The 20,018-nt window shown below is 31.3% G+C and overlaps 1 protein-coding gene across 1 annotated transcript; it reads right to left on the bottom strand.

Annotated features, from left to right (window-relative positions):
• Positions 1–874: 874 nt before the first annotated feature.
• Positions 875–9,542, bottom strand: LOC134722812 (uncharacterized). Its single transcript, XM_063586437.1, has 2 exons — positions 9,435–9,542; positions 875–1,147 (listed from the first exon to the last, which is right to left on the bottom strand). Exons 1-2 carry the CDS (start codon positions 9,492–9,494, stop codon positions 875–877), a joined length of 333 nt encoding a protein of 110 aa, XP_063442507.1. The 5' UTR covers positions 9,495–9,542.
• Between the last annotated feature and the right edge of the window lie 10,476 nt (positions 9,543–20,018).

The raw sequence follows: 20,018 nt of genomic DNA, 5'->3' as shown, positions 1-20,018 counted from the left end.
TAGTACATCCCTGTTTCAAATTGAACAATGTTTTGTTATCTGTTTATACTGTTGAAATTAGTTGTTATGTTAAAATAGATAATAATTCACCATCGAGCGATGTATTATTGTTGACCATTTGTGATTCTTATTTTTTGCGAACCCGAAATTCAGCTGAATGCATGATTACTGTATCGTATTACTACACGGTCCTCAAGGGATTTCAAATCAAAACTAAATGCAAAACATGTGTTTTTGTGTCTTTCAAAACAGAAATAATACATAGAATTAATTGCAAGATAAAGACAATAACTGTTTAGTGTCTTTAAATATCAGCTGTATTTGTACTCTGCTCGAAACAGGTGTAATAGCTCGCTAAAAGGTCACGTACACCTTGTTTTCTAGCTTGGTACAAATACAGATAATATTAAAAGACACTAAACAGTACAAGTTATTGTCTATATATTTTCAAAACATGTTAAATAATTTAATACAAAGGTGGTTCAAACTCTAAAATGTATTCAAAATAATCACATCTGTGTGAACTTGTGAATTTTGAACATATTATCGTTAAAAATGTATGACATTCTATGGAAACAATAGAAGGCTCATATATCAAATTTAGTTGCTTCTAAAACTTCAGAAGTATTGAACTCCTGAATTTAAATAAAACTGGAAACATCAGTTTGTCCGTTCCTGAATTCTAGAAGAAGTAAGTTAAAAATACTAATGGAAATTTCGACTATTTCCATCAGAAGAATTAACTAATGAATTATCAGAACCAATTTTCCTTAAAAAACTCTGGACCAAAAATGACTCAACTCAAATTCAAATTATAATCACTTAGATACAAGTATATAATATGTTCACAATTAGCAAAACTTATTAGATAAAGCTAAACACCTTTAAACTTTTTAGCTACTTCACTCAAACCAATTTCCTCCAACTTCTGAGCAAGATGGTCTGCTGACCACGACTGCTCTCCTGTTCCACCATAGTTACTCTCCTGTGTGGAAGGAAAACCATTCAATAACAAATCTTCCTCTTCCACAACAGGCTGGCCGAGTGAGACTTCAGAGTTATTTTTCTTCAGAACATGCACGCCATTACCGTTAGTAAAGGGGATATCTTCTGCCTTTCTTTTTCTGTCATTCATTGTGATATATCTCTGTAAAATAAAACCAAACAATTTATAAAAAATTCATGATTCAGTTGACATATTTATAGGATTTTAATTTAGTGGGAAATTGTCTCATTGGCATACATACAACATTTTTCAACAATGCTGAATTTTACTTTACAAAAGATTGTTAAATTCATAAAAAATCAAAGCGCGAAAGCGCTGTAAAGGCAGTTAATTACAGGTTGTGTGTATTTCTAGTCCAGTTATATCATTATCTTCCATAGAACAGAGGTGGTTTGTAGAATTTAAGATTTAGAGTTCTTTTGTACCTAGTTCACCTATATCTAGTCTACTGTTTACAGTATATTTTCTGTGCCTCCCATGAAATGCATTTTTAGCCATGGCCTTGTCAGTTTGCTTTAAATTTATGAGTTTGACTGTCCCTTTGGTGTCTTTCGTCCCTCTTCTTTAGACATATAAGAACTTTTCCTTTTCAATATAAATAGACTATTTTTAATTATTGATTGTATACACATATTTTATCACTCCCATAAAAAATAGTTCACAAAGATTGACTAGTCTCTGTACTGTGTGTATAGCAAGGACATCAAGTAACATAATGGTAAATGTACATAGTAACATGTCAACTTTTTTGATGACCATACCTGTCAACTGTCAGTATTTGCAGAGTATTTCCCCCATCGAGCTCAAGGCTCCCAAATGGAAATTTTGTGAGAGCAATTTTGTCGACTATTTTAAGGAAAACAATTAATTCAACAATGGCTATGAGCTTGTTAATGCATGAAGAAGCCAAAAACCACATTAGAATATATTTGAAGGGAATCCATGACAAATCGCCCCACTTTTTCACTAACTCGCCTCACTTTAAAAACAAGAGTGCACACACTGAAATGTCTCGCCTTCTTTACTAATCATTGATAGTCTGTTGATAGTCCTAATAATAAAGCGTTATTACAACTGTCACATAATCTTAACATAAACCAAGAAAACTAAACATTGACCTTTGAACCATGAAAATGAGGTCAAGGTCAGATAAACCATGCCAGGTAGGCATGTACAGCTTACAATTCTTCCATACAACAAATAATATTGACTAATTGCTTATAGTTTAAGAAAAACAGACCAAAACACAAAAGCTTAACACTGAGCAATGAACTGTAAAAAATGAGATCAAGGTCAAATAAAACCTGTGCGACTGACATGTAAATCATGAAATATTTCCATACACCAAATATAGTTGACCTATTGCATAAAGTATTAGAAAAAAAGGCCAAAACTCAAGAACTTAACTTAAACCACTGAACCATGAAAATGAGGTCAAGGTCATATGACACCTACCAGGTAGACCTGTACACCTTACAACCATGCCATACACAAAATATAGGAGACCTATTGCAAACAGTATAAGAAAAACAGACCAAAACACAAAACTTAACTATAACCACTAAACCATGAAAATGAGGTCAAGGTCAGATTACACCTGCCAGTTGGACATGTACACCTTACAGTGCTTCCATACACCGAATATACTAGACCTATTGCTTATAGTATCTCAGATATGGACTTGACCACCAAAACTTAACCTTGTTCGCTGATCCATGAAATGAGGTCGAGGTCAAGTGAAAACTGTCTGACAGGCAAGAGGACCTTGCAAGGTACGCACATACCAAATATAGTTATCCAATTACTTACATGTATAATAAGAGAGAATTTAACATTACAAAAAATTTTAACTTTTTTTTCAAGTAGTCACTGAACCATGAAAATGAGGTCAAGGACATTGGACATGTGACTGACGGAATCTTTGTAACATGAGGCAACCATATACAAAGTATGAAGCATCCAGGTCTCCCACCTTCTAAAATATAAAGCTTTTAAGAACTGAGCTAACATCGCCGCAGCCGTATCACTATCCCTGTCGAGCTTTCTGCGACAAAAGTCGCAGACTCGACAAAAAAACTGCCCCAACCTGGATTACCAAATCACCCCACTTGTGAACTGTGTTAAATCCCTTTAATATTACTCCTGCCAACTGGTCCCATCTAATGGAAATGGGTGAAATCTAGATAAATATATTATTAACCAGGATGAATTAAGTAATGCCAACCCGACCCACTTATGGAAAAAGATGTTATTCCATTGAATATAAGTTAAATTCCTTATATTGCATTTTGATACATTTAACTGGTTACTTTTCAATTGTTATGCAAATAACTAAGCTTCAAAACTTAGTTATTCTTCAACAATCAGTTTTATTTTAGAATTATAATCTCAGTATATATCAATAATAGTAATTAAATTAATTTTCGGTTTTTTTGTATTCTGTGTAGATTAGTTTTCATTAAAGTGGTGCGAGTTTTTATGTTTAATTGTATATATATTAATCTAAATATTACTGTTTTTTTATAAGTAGGGCGAGTTGGCAGGAGTAATATTAAACATGATTTAACCAATTTCACATGTGGGGCGATTTGATAAATCAGTTTGTGGCGGTTTTTTAAAAAGTGGGGCGATTAGCCAGTGGGGCAACTTGTCCTGCTTCCATTTGAAGGCCCCCTTGAAGGTTTTGTATGACTATATGGACCATCTTTCACGTAAAACCCCCATGTGCATTTTGAAAAGTTGGCAGATATGTTTCTAACTCCAGGCAAAATCTACCGGTATGAATGAAAAAGAAAATTTCAATTAAGGCTATGTGGCCATAACAGCTGTCTCATTAGCATTTTAACCACTTCCCATATTTGCAATTAAAACAATAGAAGAAAATTATTTAACGCAAAAACAAAACTTGCTTGTAAATATGAAATTCTCTTTACGGTATGAGTTTTTCTCATTGTTTGAGATTGTACAGTAGTACCTGTAACTGCTTATACCTATTTCTTATTCACTTTTGCTTGATAAACTCACTAAATATCAAATATATTGTACCACATCTCCTTATTTTTATAAGCATTCCAATAACATGAACAATTGTAATTCAATTCTATATACCAAAGCAAAATGAACTGCACCACTTTCATTCATTAGTATGCATCTTTTGACAAAATACAAGTTCTTAAATGACACAATATATATTTATTGATAAAAAAATAAAATTTAGTATACAACTCTTTAACAAGTATAAAAAAAGCACAGCTGTGTCATAACTTGTGAAATCTGTGCTGAAAAAATAGACATTGGTTTTTGAGTAATTCCATATGTGAAGCTCAACATTAGCTCGTCAGTTGGTGGTGGACAGTTATAGTTCCTTTCTGTAGGCTAGGATGAATGACTTTTCAGGAAAACCAATTTCACAAATCAAAACTTTCCTCTAGATTTCTCCTACAATATTCATCCAGTTTAGTTCTTTTGTTTTAATTGGACACCGTCCTGATTTATAATTTGCAAACCATTCAGTCTCTTGCTTGCAAATGGTGCATGAAAATAGGATGGGTATGGCAGTAGACAAGTCTCTTTAAAGTGGGTTTGTGCCCTGAAAAAAAAGTTTTATAACCAGGGGTGTGGAAATGCTATGCCCGACTCGTACATTTGAACAACCGTACAAGTAATTATTTTTGTCTTGGTTGCCCGTGGACAAGTAAAAAAATACACAAGACAAAGTTGAAATCCAACAAAAACATAAAATTAATTTCAAAACGTATAGAGATGTTTAATTTATGTAAGAGAAACAAATGTTCAGCAAGTAAAAACATCAATGTTCATGACGATAAATATTACATGATACCGGAAATAGATCGATTACCAAAATAAATAAAATAAGTATGCGAACCCGAGTCGCGTAACATTGCATTGGCTTTGTCCATTGACCCGGGATCGTCGATTAGGTTTTATCCGTCATTTGCCGGAAGTGTCATTTTGGCGGGAAATCATGTACACATACACACGTAGATTGGCTGGTACCCGATCGTAATGTTACACATCACATATATATCAAATAGCTAATACCCGGAACGTAGTACCGGGAACCAGGATAAAACGTGGACAACATACATAACTAGAACCGAAATTGAAAACGCTTTACGGTTTCTCGTTCATAAACCGAATTCCGCTTTGAATAATAGAAGATGCAATATTAATCATGTTCAGTCGACTTTTCATTGTTATATCAACGTCTGAACTAATTAAAGAAACTTTAGATGTCAGATAACACTCGAAATTGACCCGACCTCTTTCCACACGGAATACACATAATGATAGTTTGTAGTCAGGTTGACTGCTTATAATGCAAAATACACACTGATAACAAGTTCTAAAAAACGAACAATACACACTGATCGTTTCTTTAGTCCCCAATGTAAATGAAAGAAACAAAAACCATATTATACCATAAAAAGAAGAGGAGAAATTCGAACATTTCCGGATCTATTTCTGGCCAAAAGACCCCCTGCAAAGATTGCGTATGAAAAGATGAACCTCATGACTTAAAAGTCAGGCCTTAAAGCACTGCCTTTAAAAATGAAGTTTGTACATCTTTTATAATTTTAACCAACTTTTTTGCATAGTTTTCTTATTTTTTCTTTAAGAACTGCATTGTATAAAGGATTTGTATAGTAAGACTTAATATACAATTCCTTGGAATTAATATAGCTAGTATAAAGATAATTAACAAAATATAACTACATGTAGTTTTAGTTAATACTCTAAAAACTATTTCAAACTATCAAAAACCAAAAAATAAACTTACAAATTCAATATAGTACTATCAACATCTGCTCCAAATATGAAAATGACTTTTCAAAAATCATAGGGTGTATTTAGAGAAAGTGGATATATAGGTCACGCCCTCAACCCAGAAACAAATCTTTAGAATGGGGATTTCCAGATTAACATCAATACCATCAATTCAAGATTAATATCAACACCCTCAATATTGACATTAAAGATGGTTGGTTAGTTTCTGAACAAATTCCCACAAAATTCGCAAAAAACTGCACTAGTCTAACATGTGAACATATGTAAAAAGTCACATGACAGCAGCAATCATCATTTATAATGACCTTCAACACTTAGTAATAAATTTTACATACACTTTAGGCCACACCAATTTAATTTCTTGTTCTACGGATTTTTGGACTCCAAAAATTGGGGCGAGCGAGCGATTTGAAAATTTTAATAAAAAAATATTTAATTTGCAAATTTTTGAGGCGAAGCTTAAAAAGTAAAGGCGAGCGATTATAATTTTTTTTTGTAAACATAAAATAGTAGGTTTTGACTATATTAAAACTTGATTTATCACTTGTACCTTGACATTTCTTTAATTTATGTATTTTTTCCCTGTTCAACAAGAAATACTTGAATAATTAAATCTGGTCTATGTATGTGTGACTGACAATGAGACAATTTTCCATCCAAGTCATAATCAGGTTCAGAACAACCCCTTAATGTTATGAATATCCCTTTTCTGAAGGGTCAAAATATTAAAGTTATAATATTTTTTTTTTGTAAAAACACTTTAGGTACAAAAGGGCTTATATTTTCCCAAACTGGCAAAGAACTATAATATTTGGTATCAAATGGTCAAAACATGTCCAAGAATTTTGTAATATTCCTTTAACCATGTTGACACATTTACTTAAACAGTTTAATATTATTCAAAATAAGTGGACCCATCCCTCTTTTAGAAAAGTTGTTTAAAATATAATGTATTTCTCCTCTTTTTGAGTAAAAAATTCTAAGTTGTCAAAGGTTTTATATAGTAGCACTGTACAAATCCTTAGTATTTCTATTTTCTTTTCTACAACAGACTAAACAGTAAACATGGTAAAATTACCCCTTCAAGACCCTTGTCTGAGGGAGGGTTGGTCCCAACCTGATAATAACAAACATAGGTCAAAGTACGGCCTTTTACACAGTGCTTTGATCAAGACCAACCAGCAAGCTATAAGGGACCACAACTTAGTATTGTACACAATTCGAACAGGAAAACCAACGATCTAAATTATATTTCCAAACGGGAAAATACCAATGAACCACATCAACAACCGATAACTACTGAGCGACAGGTCTCTGAATCAACCAGGACAGGTGCACAAACCTGCAGCGAGTATGACCGTCACCATACATTATAATTGCAGTTGAAGGCAAATCCTTCAGAAGTTCTTTGTACTTTATTTTTACAACGAACATTTTTTTTTATAGGGAATATAAGTTAGGGGGAGAGAAACCAACGTTTTGTTCTGTACTGGTATTTCTGTTTATATCAGAGCACTCCCGCTTGAAATAAATTAGTTTCATGCTGAAACAAATATTCTCGCAGATATTTACAGTGTTGTGGAGTGCTGATAGGTTTAAAATCGTTATATAAAGGCTAGACTGTGATTTTAAAAAACAAATGTAGCGATCTTGATATAATATTTACAATAAAACGGTGCGGGAAATGGACATGATTTTATTTCCGGATGCGGGAAGCGGGAATATAATAAAAATAAAAAAAATCTGTTTTGAAAAAAATAGGTGCGGGCGGGTCCGTCGAACAAGGAATCAAATTGGTGTGGCCTTATAGTGACTTAATATTAATAAATCATATAATTACGTAATTCTTTAAAAACAACAAAATCTTTAGGTTATGACATATATATATAATGTACTCTACATTTATCCTTAAACATAAATCTTTAATTCCATTACAAATATCCAATTATATAATATTGAGGACACTATGAAAGTTAAAAGCATTTAAGGACAAATCTCTTTAAAATCAAACCATATAAATCAATGTTTAAAGGAGACAAATTTAAAAGTTGTGAAATTTGAACTAGAATTTAGGTCAATCTTTCCAATGTGTTTTTCTGAATATGTCAGCTGATTTAAACATTTTGTAGAACAATTTCTTGGAAACTGAAGCTGTCTGGCAAGAAGCTTCTTTCCAAAAATCAAGCTCTGAAAATTTCTTGAAAATTCAGATTCAAGAAATTAAAGAAAACAGAAATTGCAAATGTTTTTTTTCTTTTTCTTAAACATTACATAATCACTACAGATTTCCGTTTTATAACCTAAACCAAAGAAACACTTAAATAAAGAAAAGAAATACTTTTCTTCAAAACATCTTTCAATAGAATACAAAATAGATTAACAGCACCCTGTTTAATTTTATTAGTCATGGGGCCATAGAATAGAGTAACCTTATCATAACTTTTACTATTTCCTTATTTTCACTTTGATTAGCTTTTGCTACATATTTTATGAAAAAGAATTGGCCAAACACAATGTATTGATTTTGTCATAGATACTTTCGGTTTATCTATAATTAAGTCAGTTAATCAGTATAAATATGATTTATGTTTATTAGAGCATGATCAATATTGTTTATATACTATAAGTAACATCTGCCACCTATCCAGTTAAAAAATAGTCTTCTTCTCCAGGAAAAAAAGAAATTTCCTATCGCAATTAATTTGAAAAATTTTGCAGTTCAGTTTTTTTTTTCTCTTTTCTTTTTTCAACATGTTCAATAGTCAGGTTGTAACTTCAGCCTTTTACCACCTGACTAGGGTGTTACAGAGTTATAAGAAATTATAACAACAAAAGACTATTTGTTTAATAAGACGTGCTTGATAAGAAAAACTAAAATATGAATGATATACATGTAGATATATAGATTCCAACACTGCAACAAGTGTATTACGCTATTTCTCCACTTGAGACAGTAAAATTTTTATTATTTGAAGCGTGAGGGTTGCCGAGCTCTTTCAATAACTAAATTTCAACTGTCGAGAGTGGAGAAATATCATATACACAAGTTATAGTGTCGAAATCTGTTTCTCTAATAATTTGTATCCTTCTTTTTCAAAGATTTTCAGAAACTTTTGTTCTTTATATGTCACATCATCAGGCATTGTCGCCTTTTTTTCATGATGTCACAATAGGAAATTTCAGAAGAAAACAAATCATTTAGACATCATAATTAAATTTCCACTAATCATTTGACGAGAACAAATTTTTCACTCGTGAGGAGAAATATTTTTTCTCAAACCGGTCAGGAAATGTGAAAATAGCACAAAAACTAGAGAAATCTCTTTTTGTCTCTCTAATTCTCTCACTTCTTTTTCACAATCTCTTTATACAGAAATATATATTTATAGACAATTAAATAGAATGAAAAATGTGTACGTGTGCTGTGTATAAATATTGAATATTGTTTGCAGTTGACATATAAAAAAACCTTCACAACACGATTGGAAATGTAGTATGATATCAAAAGAAACAGTTATACATATAATAATTTGTTTTGAAAGTTCCATAGAAACTAGAAATCAAAGTTGACAGAATTACAAAATACTGCATCAAATAAAAAGAAATATTGTCAACTTACATGATTTACAAAGTCAATGTATAATTTCGAATGTGAGAATGGATAATATTGAATCCTCATGTGTATTTAAAGGAAATGATCAGGTCACTCCCTAGGTATTTATAGAACAGGGGTTTTCCAGACTGCTAGCATCATCATAAATTTTGACATATGCTGGTTTAATGAATAAGATTTCTTGTAAACAGAAGTTTTCGGTGAAAGATAAGATTCTTAAAATAAGATGTGTGTGTATATGTATAAATTCACAAAAAAACTACAGGTATTAATTAACATGTACAGCAAACAACATTTTGGAATGTAAGATATTAGTACTAGAATTTAGGTCAATCATTTCATGGTGCTGTAATATTAAATGGATAAAACGCGTTAAATAAATAAGATTTCTGGGAAATTGAAAGTGTGCGTCATGAAAAAAAATATTCCAGCCTAGAAAGATTTCCTGAAAATTGAGATTAATGAGCATTTTTTTTTTAAATTCAAAATATTGGCAATAGGCCTAGGGAGGTGCTCAGTTTAAAAAGCACAAACACATTGCAAGACATTTTTATTTTTTTTAAGTCTTAAATGAAAAGGGATAATTATAACATACCCTACATTTGTCAGTTTTATTTTTAAATAACATATGGTCATTTTGCTGACAGACACTCTTCCTAAATTAATCTATAGGAAAGTTTTAACACTTAGAAAACAAAAGTATATTGGTTTGCCTGTACCCTACCCTTAGGGTACCTGGGTAGTAACATGTACAATATCATAAAGCAGGCATTTCCTTTTTTATAGGGAACATGTGTACTAAGTTCCAAGTTGATTGGACTTCAATTTCATCAAAATCTTTCTTGACCAAAAACTTCAACAAAAAACTCCTACTTTCATTTTCTATGTTCAGTGGACTGTGAAATTGGGGTCAAAAGTCTAATTTGGCTTTTACCTTGACCAAAAACTTTAACCTGAAGTGGGACAAACAGACGAACAAACAGATGAAGGAATGAACAGACCCACAGACCAGAAAACATAATTGTAGGTGGGGCATAAAAAGAAACACCATCTTCTAAAATATTTTTTTTTCTTTTTTTCCCCAGACAATAGTTGTTAGATTGCTGCCTATCTCGTTGACAAGGTTGTTTTTTCAACTAATTCTAGCCACTTCAGCAGAAAAGAAGTAATTAGAAATGGAAAATTTTTAATCATGTTAATAATGCCTTTATAAAGTAATGTTCCAATCTGTAACAGCACATCATTGTTTTAACTACCATACCCATGTCATTGGAGCAATTTATTATAAAAAAGGATTGCTTTTTCTTCTTATTTTTTTATACTATATAATCATATAATAGGAAACTTTAATTGTTGAACTTGTTTACGATACTTTGGTTGAGTGAGCAAGTATTTGATAGAAGAAACAATGCTGAGCTCATTGGTGAGGAAAAAACATGTATGTACAATTTGAAAAATTAGTATGGCTTTCATTATCACTGAACTAGAATATATTTGTTTAGGGGCCAGCTGGTGGACGCCTCCGGGTGCGGGAATTTCTCGTTACATTGAAGACCTGTTGGTGACCTTCTGCTGTTGTTTTTTCTATGGTCGGGTTGTTGTCTCTTTGATACATTCCCCATTTCCATGAAGTCATTTTACGTCAATCAACAAACATGTCAACAGCTCAGGATGTTAAATTATAATAATTATATAAGTTATAAATTACTTACGACAAACAGCCTCTATCTTTAGCCTAATATATCATAATCAAATCTGTGTCTGCATCTACAAAATACATGATCATATATGGTCTAGTTAGCTACAAAATATATCTAAATATAATCATAAACTTAAAAGTTTTGCATCACTGACACAGAATTTAAAAGTTTGTAAAAAATGTTACTATTTATAGCTTTATTTTGACAATTATGTAAAAGTTTAATTCAACATGTTATGCATTCTTTGAAGTCAATTGACAAGCAAATTTTTGTACATGTATATTTATAGAATTCTTAATCCATCACTCAGTTTCCTGGTTGATTTTTTTTTTAATTGACAAGCACATTTTTATAGATTTCAAAATACATGAATCCTCTTTGATTCATTTGTGTCTTTTAATTCTAAGTTACAATATATATCTTGTGAAATATAACTGATAACAACATGAACAAGTTTTAAACAAATCATCTTTAAAATTTCTCCTTGATTCAAGGTTAGTTGGGACTGGCCCTAAAATTAACCAAAAATATAATGTTGAATGCTAACAGTGACATGCTATAATAGATAATACAATATATTAATTTTAAACTAGATAAAAGTGTATAGATAAAATAAATTTAAAACTTGTTAAACATATAAAATGATGATACATTTGTATTTATATTAGAATTTAAATCAATATTTTCTTTTCAAGGTTAGTGGGGCTCAAACCCTACAAATATCAACATGTAATGTTTAATGCTGACATGACAAATGCTTAGTCGTAAGTTCTATAACATATGACTTTGCAATCTTATTCAATTTTTAATATTTTTATACTGATATTTTCAAATTTTATGTTTTTTGAAAGCCAGATTTGTAAGCTAGAATTTACAACATGGACAAAGCATGACAATCTGCTAGCTGGCATTTGCACGTCCACAGTCAAAATTTTGAACAAAATGTTTCTCAATCGAGTCCAGTGCTATTATACATGTTATATATTCAACCCTCTTTTTTTCCTGTGTCTTTTGAATTTATATTAAAGATACATATAATTTCATTAAACTGTACATGATGGCTAATTATAAGTTAGAAATAATATTGACTAACATACATGTATTTTGCGATATATTTATGGACAGAATTTTTGGTTTATATACATGTATAGAAGTCAGTGGCTTTTTTTCCCTGTCCAAGTAACAAAGTATATTTGTATTATAATGTTAATTTGAATATGAATTTAAATATATGCAAGTATAACTGCCTATAAATGTATAAAAATTATATATATATTTCTTTTTCAGAGACTTTTTTTTTTTAATGTTTGTAAATAAACTTTGAATTTCAAAAGAGAGGCAACAGATAGTAAAGAGACCCTCAACCTAGTGTAATATAAGAGTAAGTAGATGCATGACAAAATATAAAAAAAAGACCACATGACAATCAGCTCAGATTTCTAATCAATAAACATGGTGTAGAATATGGTAACAGATTTAAACTTTCACTTATAGTGGGTTATTTTTTTGGCAGTTTCTGCACTAATCATGTTTCGTAACCGACTTATCACATTTTAATTCAAAACAGCATAACACACAATGAGCCAAGGCCACCCTTATATGCAAAAACATTTTGGTTTGTCCAACCCCTACCCAAAGGTGGAAACAGTGGGTAGGTAGGTACACATTTTCTTTTCCTTTTTTTCGACAGAGAGTGATTAAAGTGTCAAATGTTTTTTTAGTCTCCAGGTCTATCTGATTTAGAAAAAAAAATTTTCACATCAGGGCAATAAAAAGATTTTGAGTAGGCAGCTATTTTTGGGGGGTAGGTAGGGTTAGGGCAAACAAACATAATCTTTTTCATGGCATAATTATATATTGTATTTTGCTTGAAATAAAAGACAATAAAAAGATTACAATGGTATATATACTGTATTTGACACAAGAATCGTTGTCATCAGACAACAATCGCTTTTCTATAATGTCTGTTGTCACGTGGCTTAAATGTTTTCTATTAAGACGTCAAAATTTTACAGGAACTTTTGTGATGTCTATTTATCAGTAAATGGCGGACAAATAGAGATTTATAAGGTGTATACAATTTTCTACCAATGTCAGTAAGCAAAATTTCCAGCCTTGTGTCCTGAACTTGTTGAAAATAAGAATTTGTTTTCTTTTAAATTCCTCATCTGTAAAACTGTTAACTTACTGGGTGACCAAAGGTTGCAGAATGATCAGATGAAAAGATGGGAGTCAGGAAAAGGCAGAAGCAGATGAAGTAGAGACTATAGGCTGATATATCCATAGCCTTATAGACATAGGGCAGTCATTTTCAATTTTGAAGGGGTTCTAAACATATATGTCCCCATTTGATACCTACTCCAGATAATTATAAAACCCCAAGAACCCCCCTGTCCACCATAGACCCACCACAGGAGGAGCAGCACATGGATATCATAAAGTATGCATAGTAAGAAAACATATGACGTAAGAAAACGTATGATCTGACCATATAAACACCGAAGTAATAGAAAAAAGGGGGGGGTCATCTACGGTACCTCGAATTACCGAATAACAGTGTTATTATCCGAATAACTCATGTAATTACCGAATAACTCTTCAAATATCAATATTAACACATTTAAATGACTTTTAAACATATATTATTGAATAAAATTATAATAGAAGTGTATTTTATAACCTAAAAATTAAAAAAAAGTTGCAGGTAAGTTAATATTGATCATTATAAAATTATGGATATCGGTGTGTACTTCCAAGATGGCGACCAAGGAATCGTAAGGAATGAATAAAAGAAAGATTGCATATATGCCTTCAAAGGAAAACGCTATGAAAATATAGTATTAAATAATTTACTGTATATACAGAGAATTGTCTAATAATTGTTTTTCAGAAAGGATTTGAAAATTTAACCAGTACATCAAAGCAATGCAATTACTCCAATCACTAATTACTTTTCATAACAATTTACTCAACATTAAATAAAATGTAATTAAGAATTTTCACATATTCAATTTAAATCTAATCAAAAAATTATTATAATTGATTGTTTTAATAAAAACAAAGCTTCTGAATGGATGATTTTTATGTTTATTCTAATAAAATTTTCTCAAAACTAAATATACGATTTTCATTGGCAAATATAAATGTTTTTACAAGTCACTTTAATTTTGTATAAAAAGCCATGAATACATGTGTGCTGTCTTCCATTTTCAAAATGGCTTTATATCCGTATAAAATAATACTCAATTAATATTCTTCTAAAATTAGTATTTACGTTTTTTTTATTGCTACTTTTATTTATTTTCATACATTAAATAATTTGATAGTGATAATGAGTTAATTAGTTCCAATAAACAAAATAATCATTACCTCACACTTCTGTTAGATTGTTAATTCGGTTGTTGTTTACTGACACGTGCCCATTACATAATTAATCATTAAGAGATAATGAAATTATATTACAGTATGGACACTCTGCATTAAACAGGCTTGTGACTGTCTTGGTATACCAAGGCTGCATTACCAACACCAATAATTATAATAATGAAAAATAGAACACAAATAAATATTTACAACTATATACAATATGTACATCCTATGTTAGTTTTCTGTCAAAGGGTAATAATGTTCAATGTTTCACCAATATTTTTTGATTATTTAAAATAAAAAATTATTAAAAAAAGATATTTTAATAAAGTTAATTTGAGTTTTCCTGTTAAAAAAAGCTTTCTTCTGGCAAATTCTAATTCTAATTCACGGAAGATACAAACCATGATAGTGTAGGTTAATTGCAACCTGGAACAAGGCATCGTCGTGTGCTCTGACTGGTGATCACTGTTCGTGTACATTTTCGTATATTGTTCATGTTCAATTTTATTGTGTACATTTCGTATGTAGTTATACTGGTAAGTACATGTTTACGTTGCAACCAATGCAGGTTTAATTATCTTTTTTCAATTATTTTAGTGTTTAAGTAAGTATACAGTTTTGTTTATGCAATTTATTTGTATTCTGTTTAATGCATTTTTCTTTTATTGTTTCCCCACTGCTGTTTTATGCACTTGATACATAATGCATGTATAGTATTGTTTCGCATGTTTTCAGGTTGAAATTCTAAATAAAGTATTTCCGCGGACTATGACAGATAAGCCCCTGCCTTGTGCAGGATATCTTAGTAGTTATAAATTTTTTACAATAAATTCTAAATAAAGTATTTTCGCGGACTATGACAGATAAGCCCGTGCCTTGTGCAGTATATCTTAATAGTTGTAATTTTATAGATTTAAAAGGGCTTAGTTAACATCCATTTCTAAATCACAAATATAAAAATATGATAAAGATAATATTTTTTTTAATTACTAAAATTAAAACAAAAACTAATTTAAATAGTTTACTATTCCATATTTTATTTTAAAAAATGCCCACCCTCACATTGTTCATTGCCGTGACGTGGCGTGAGGGCTCCACTTTGGTGGTCTAAGATGAACACGTTGAGGGATTGTATGCAATCTTTCTTTTCTTCATTTCTTACGTTTTCCTTGGTCGCCATCTTGGGAGTACACACCGATATCCATAATTTTATAATGATCAATATTAACTTACCTGCAACTTTTTTTTTATTTTTAGGTTATAAAATACACTTCTATTATAATTTTATTCAATAATATATGTTTAAAAGTCACTTAAATGTGTTAATATTGATATTTGAAGAGTTATTCGGTAATTACAGGAGTTATTCGGATAATAACACTGTTATTCGGTAATTCGTGTTACCCGGTCATCTAGGACTTGTGATATGAGTGATCAATCAAACTCCTACTTTGTTTCGTGTCTGCGACATTGTATCAACAGACACAATGTTATAACTGGAGCTAAATACATAAAACAATAGAGTTGTGATATATGCATTATGTACCTCTTTGTAACTTGGCGCTCTCTTCCCACATCACTGGTTGCAGTCGTCTTCTTCGGTCTCACTAATTAGCGACAAGAAGAATTTAGCGACAAGAAGCGTCAAGAAGCGACAAGAAGACTAATTTTAGCGACAAGAAGCAGCAAGAAACTATTTAGCGACAAGAAGATATCATTTTTTTTCCTTAAAATAGCTAATCCAACTAAAGATTAAAAGAATATGCAAAAGAAAACAATTTTAGCAACAACAAAGTTAAATAAAATCATATTGATACAGGCCGGGGGTTCAAGTTAAAACATAGATCTAATTGCTACATTTATTTACATGATAATTTGATGTTTTATTATTTATCATGTATAACAGCAAGTATTACGTTTACTCTGTCGTATTATGATATTACTTTTACTTGTGTTTTAGAACAATAATATATTTAACTTATAATTTGTTTTTAAAACTCTCAGTCTTTCACGTACAATCACTTACTATACAAATCCTTGGTACTATACTGTATATAAAGAAATTTGCAAAATGCATTATTTTTGTCCAGAAAATACAGAAACAAATTGTGAAATACAAAATAAGAACTGAAATCAAACAATAGGAAAACATAATTAAAATGTGAATATTTTTCCATCATTTTGTATTGCCTCATTTTACGATATTTATCATGTTTATATATAAATGCATATCGATTGAAGATTAAAGCAAATTAATTACAGTCTTGAAATTTCAAAAGCCTGTCAGGTGTTCACTATTTACAAAGATTGTATATTCTGGCGCTTGTAATTGTATCGTCTGACGCGTGTACAAAGTTGTAGGTGTTAACAACTGGTTAATTGGATGTTATCATGGCAATAAAACAAGAGACACGTACGCGCCTCGTTAATCTCATTTGATGTTCCACATTGTGTGTTCTGTTATTACCTTAGGATGAAGCCACATCTAATGCTGTTCATATCTAGAACAATGAATTGTACTGTTAGAAAGAAATATTTCTTGTTTTTGTTTCAACCCCTTTCCGTCCTCTCAAATGTTTAATTTCTTCATCTATCACTATAATAAAACAATTTAATTTATTTCAGCTCGTATATTAAATACAAAATGCATATTTTTTTACATTTAATAAAAAAAATGTTTTCTTGTTGTTCAATAGTCTTCTGGTTGCTTCTTGTAGCTAAAATTATTCTTCTTGTCGCTTCTTGACGCTTCTTCTTGCTTCTTGTCGCTTTTTGACGCTTCTTGTCGCTAATTAGTGAGACCCTTCTTCTTCGGTGTCCCTAAATTGAGTTTTCCCATTCCGGTCGCGGCAGTTTAATCAAAGTCCTGTTCAACACGCAGACACTGTGTGATTCTCCTATCACAGTGTACAAGCGGACAGTGACACAAAACGGAAGTTGCTGATCTGTCCGACGGCGATCGGCTCGTTGTTTTTCAAAAAAATATAGAATATCAACACAAAGTGTCCCATAATGGATTGTTCAGCAGCTCAAGGTAAGTGAATAACTACAATGATGTATTTTTGACCATTAAAAGCTTATTTTATGCTTTTAGCATCAACCGTCTTTTTAAAATAACTCCTGATCATGAAGAGGGGTCAAAATTTTGCGATTTTTCGAGTCATAAATCTTAACAAAACTCCGAAAATTCAAACATTTTCAAGATTTTTAATCGATACATAGTTGAATAATCATATTCCGCATACACACACAAAAGTTTGGTTCATTTTTTTTATTATATTGTCACAATTGAATCTTTTATATTCAAAGTGTACTGTCCACATAGATCACAATATAATTCGCCATCCGGAACAAACACTTAAAATAAAGGTTTATATTCAAAATAAATGCATTCTTCAGACGAAAAACTTTTGTGTTATACCAAACCAACTACAAAAGGATGGTTATTACATACATAGTGACAATTATAAGGAAACTCTTAATATAGGAAAAACATGTGATCTTTTGGAAACAGCAAGCACTCACCGCATACTTCATGTTAAATGTGTGTATATAAGTATTCTTACCTCTACTAAGGCAATAGGAAAACAAACTCATGGACCATTCAAGTACACCGTAACTTTTCAATTGATTCTTTTTGACTTGAATTCCAAGCCATGAGATTTGTTTGATTATTGGCGAAATAAGACGCAAACTGGGTGTAAAAAACTATTGTTTTGATTTTCTGTGTCAAACGTTTATAAATATAAAAAAGAAGATTTGGTGTAATTGCCAATGAGACAACTGTAAACAAGAGAACAAATTAAATGACACAGAAATGAACAACTATAGGTCACCGTACGGCCTTCAACAATGAGCAAAGCCCATACCGCATAGTCAGCTATAAAAGGCCTAGAAATAACTTTTGTTGCATGGTTGTATTTTTCATGAAAAGTTATTACCCCTATTTATGTTTTTAAGTGATAAAAATAACAATGTTCCACATGAATGTATGAATAAATATACCATAAAAATCACCTACCATGGTGCCCCATTTTCCTAAAACAAACTAGAGAAACGGTATATTAAATTTTCATGTGCATGCATTAACAATGCTTTTTATATGTAATAATCAGTAACATTTTATAAATGTTGATATTTCCTAGGAAATCGGTCATGAATGTGGATAAATTGCATGTTTCAATCTTACTTTTGCTTAAGATATCGATCATGAATATGACCAACGAATCGGACAGTATGAAAACATACGGTGGCAACGAGGCGGACAGTACACTTTGAATAGAAAAGATTCAATTGTGACAATATAATAAAAAAAAATGAACCAAACTTTTGTGTGTGTATGCGGAATATGATTATTCAACTATGTATCGATTAAAAATCTTGAAAATGTTTGAATTTTCGGAGTTTTGTTAAGATTTATGACTCGAAAAATCGCAAAATTTTGACCCCTCTTCATGATCAGGAGTTATTTTAAAAAGACGGTTGATGCTAAAAGCATAAAATAAGCTTTAAATGGTCAAAAATACATCATTGTAGTTATTCACTTACCTTGAGCTGCTGAACAATCCATTATGGGACACTTTGTGTTGATATTCTATATTTTTTTTGAAAAACAACGAGCCGACCGCCGTCGGACAGATCAGCAACTTCCGTTTTGTGTCACTGTCCGCTTGTACACTGTGCCTATGGAGGGGTTAAAGATACAGAGAAAAAAAGACTGACGTACTGTTTAATAACTCGGATTAAGCCAAGATATGGTGTCTGTCAACTCAATCATAAAGATTTCCATCACCTGGATGATTATCATTTTTTAAAAGTGTTGGAAATCTTTATGATTTATTAAATAGACATTATGATAACTGAAGGAAAATTAAAAACGGAGAGTCCCTTTAAACAGTGGCGGATCCAGACTGCCGGACTTTAGTTATTTAAAGATCCAGAACTTCAGTTTTGTAAATCACTAATCATGGCTTCAGTTATTCCCTATATATTCAACGATTTTTTTCGCAGAGGCCCCCTGGATCCGCCTTTGTCTTTATAAATGGAAAAATCATGGCAAAACTGTCTGAAACAAATCATACGAATGTAAAACAACTGTCACATTCCTGACTTGTTACACGGACACGTACATCCTTAGACAGTGGCTTAGTGGATTAACCCGGGTTTAAATTACTATCGAACAGTTTATACCTGTTTTAAGCAAGCTAATACTATTACCGTTTAAAGTATTCTCTCTCGGCTAGTGTTACCTAGGACTAATATACTGTCTGATACCGATTAGTATGATCTAGTACACTAGTCCCAGTTGATAGTATCATACCATGAAATATTTGTCAAAACTATTTGTATGTGGTTTGTTTCTTTATTTTTCTTCTGTTTATAAGTGATCTTCAGTTCCAAGCTTCGAATGCTGAACGGTTTTTGCAGTGTTATTCCATATCTATAGCTGATGTTGATTTGGCCAATTATAGGCATATGCTATCATATCATACGGCATTATCAAATATCATTAACTAACTAA

Source organism: Mytilus trossulus, chromosome 6, assembly GCF_036588685.1.
Source record: "Mytilus trossulus isolate FHL-02 chromosome 6, PNRI_Mtr1.1.1.hap1, whole genome shotgun sequence".
In the NCBI taxonomy this organism is placed as follows: Eukaryota; Metazoa; Mollusca; class Bivalvia; order Mytilida; family Mytilidae; genus Mytilus; species Mytilus trossulus.
Note: the sequence above shows the minus strand (reverse complement) of the source record. Positions and strands in the feature narration are given on the sequence as shown.

What these genes read in the sequence shown, in the direction of transcription:
- LOC134722812 (XM_063586437.1), bottom strand. Translation starts at nt 9,494, where the DNA reads ATGAGGATTCAATATTATCCATTCTCACATTCGAAATTATACATTGAC. An exon ending in ACATTGACTTTGTAAATCAT is followed by an intron (nt 1,148 to 9,434) that starts GTAAGTTGACAA and finishes TTTATTTTACAG; the next exon opens with AGATATATCACAATGAATGA.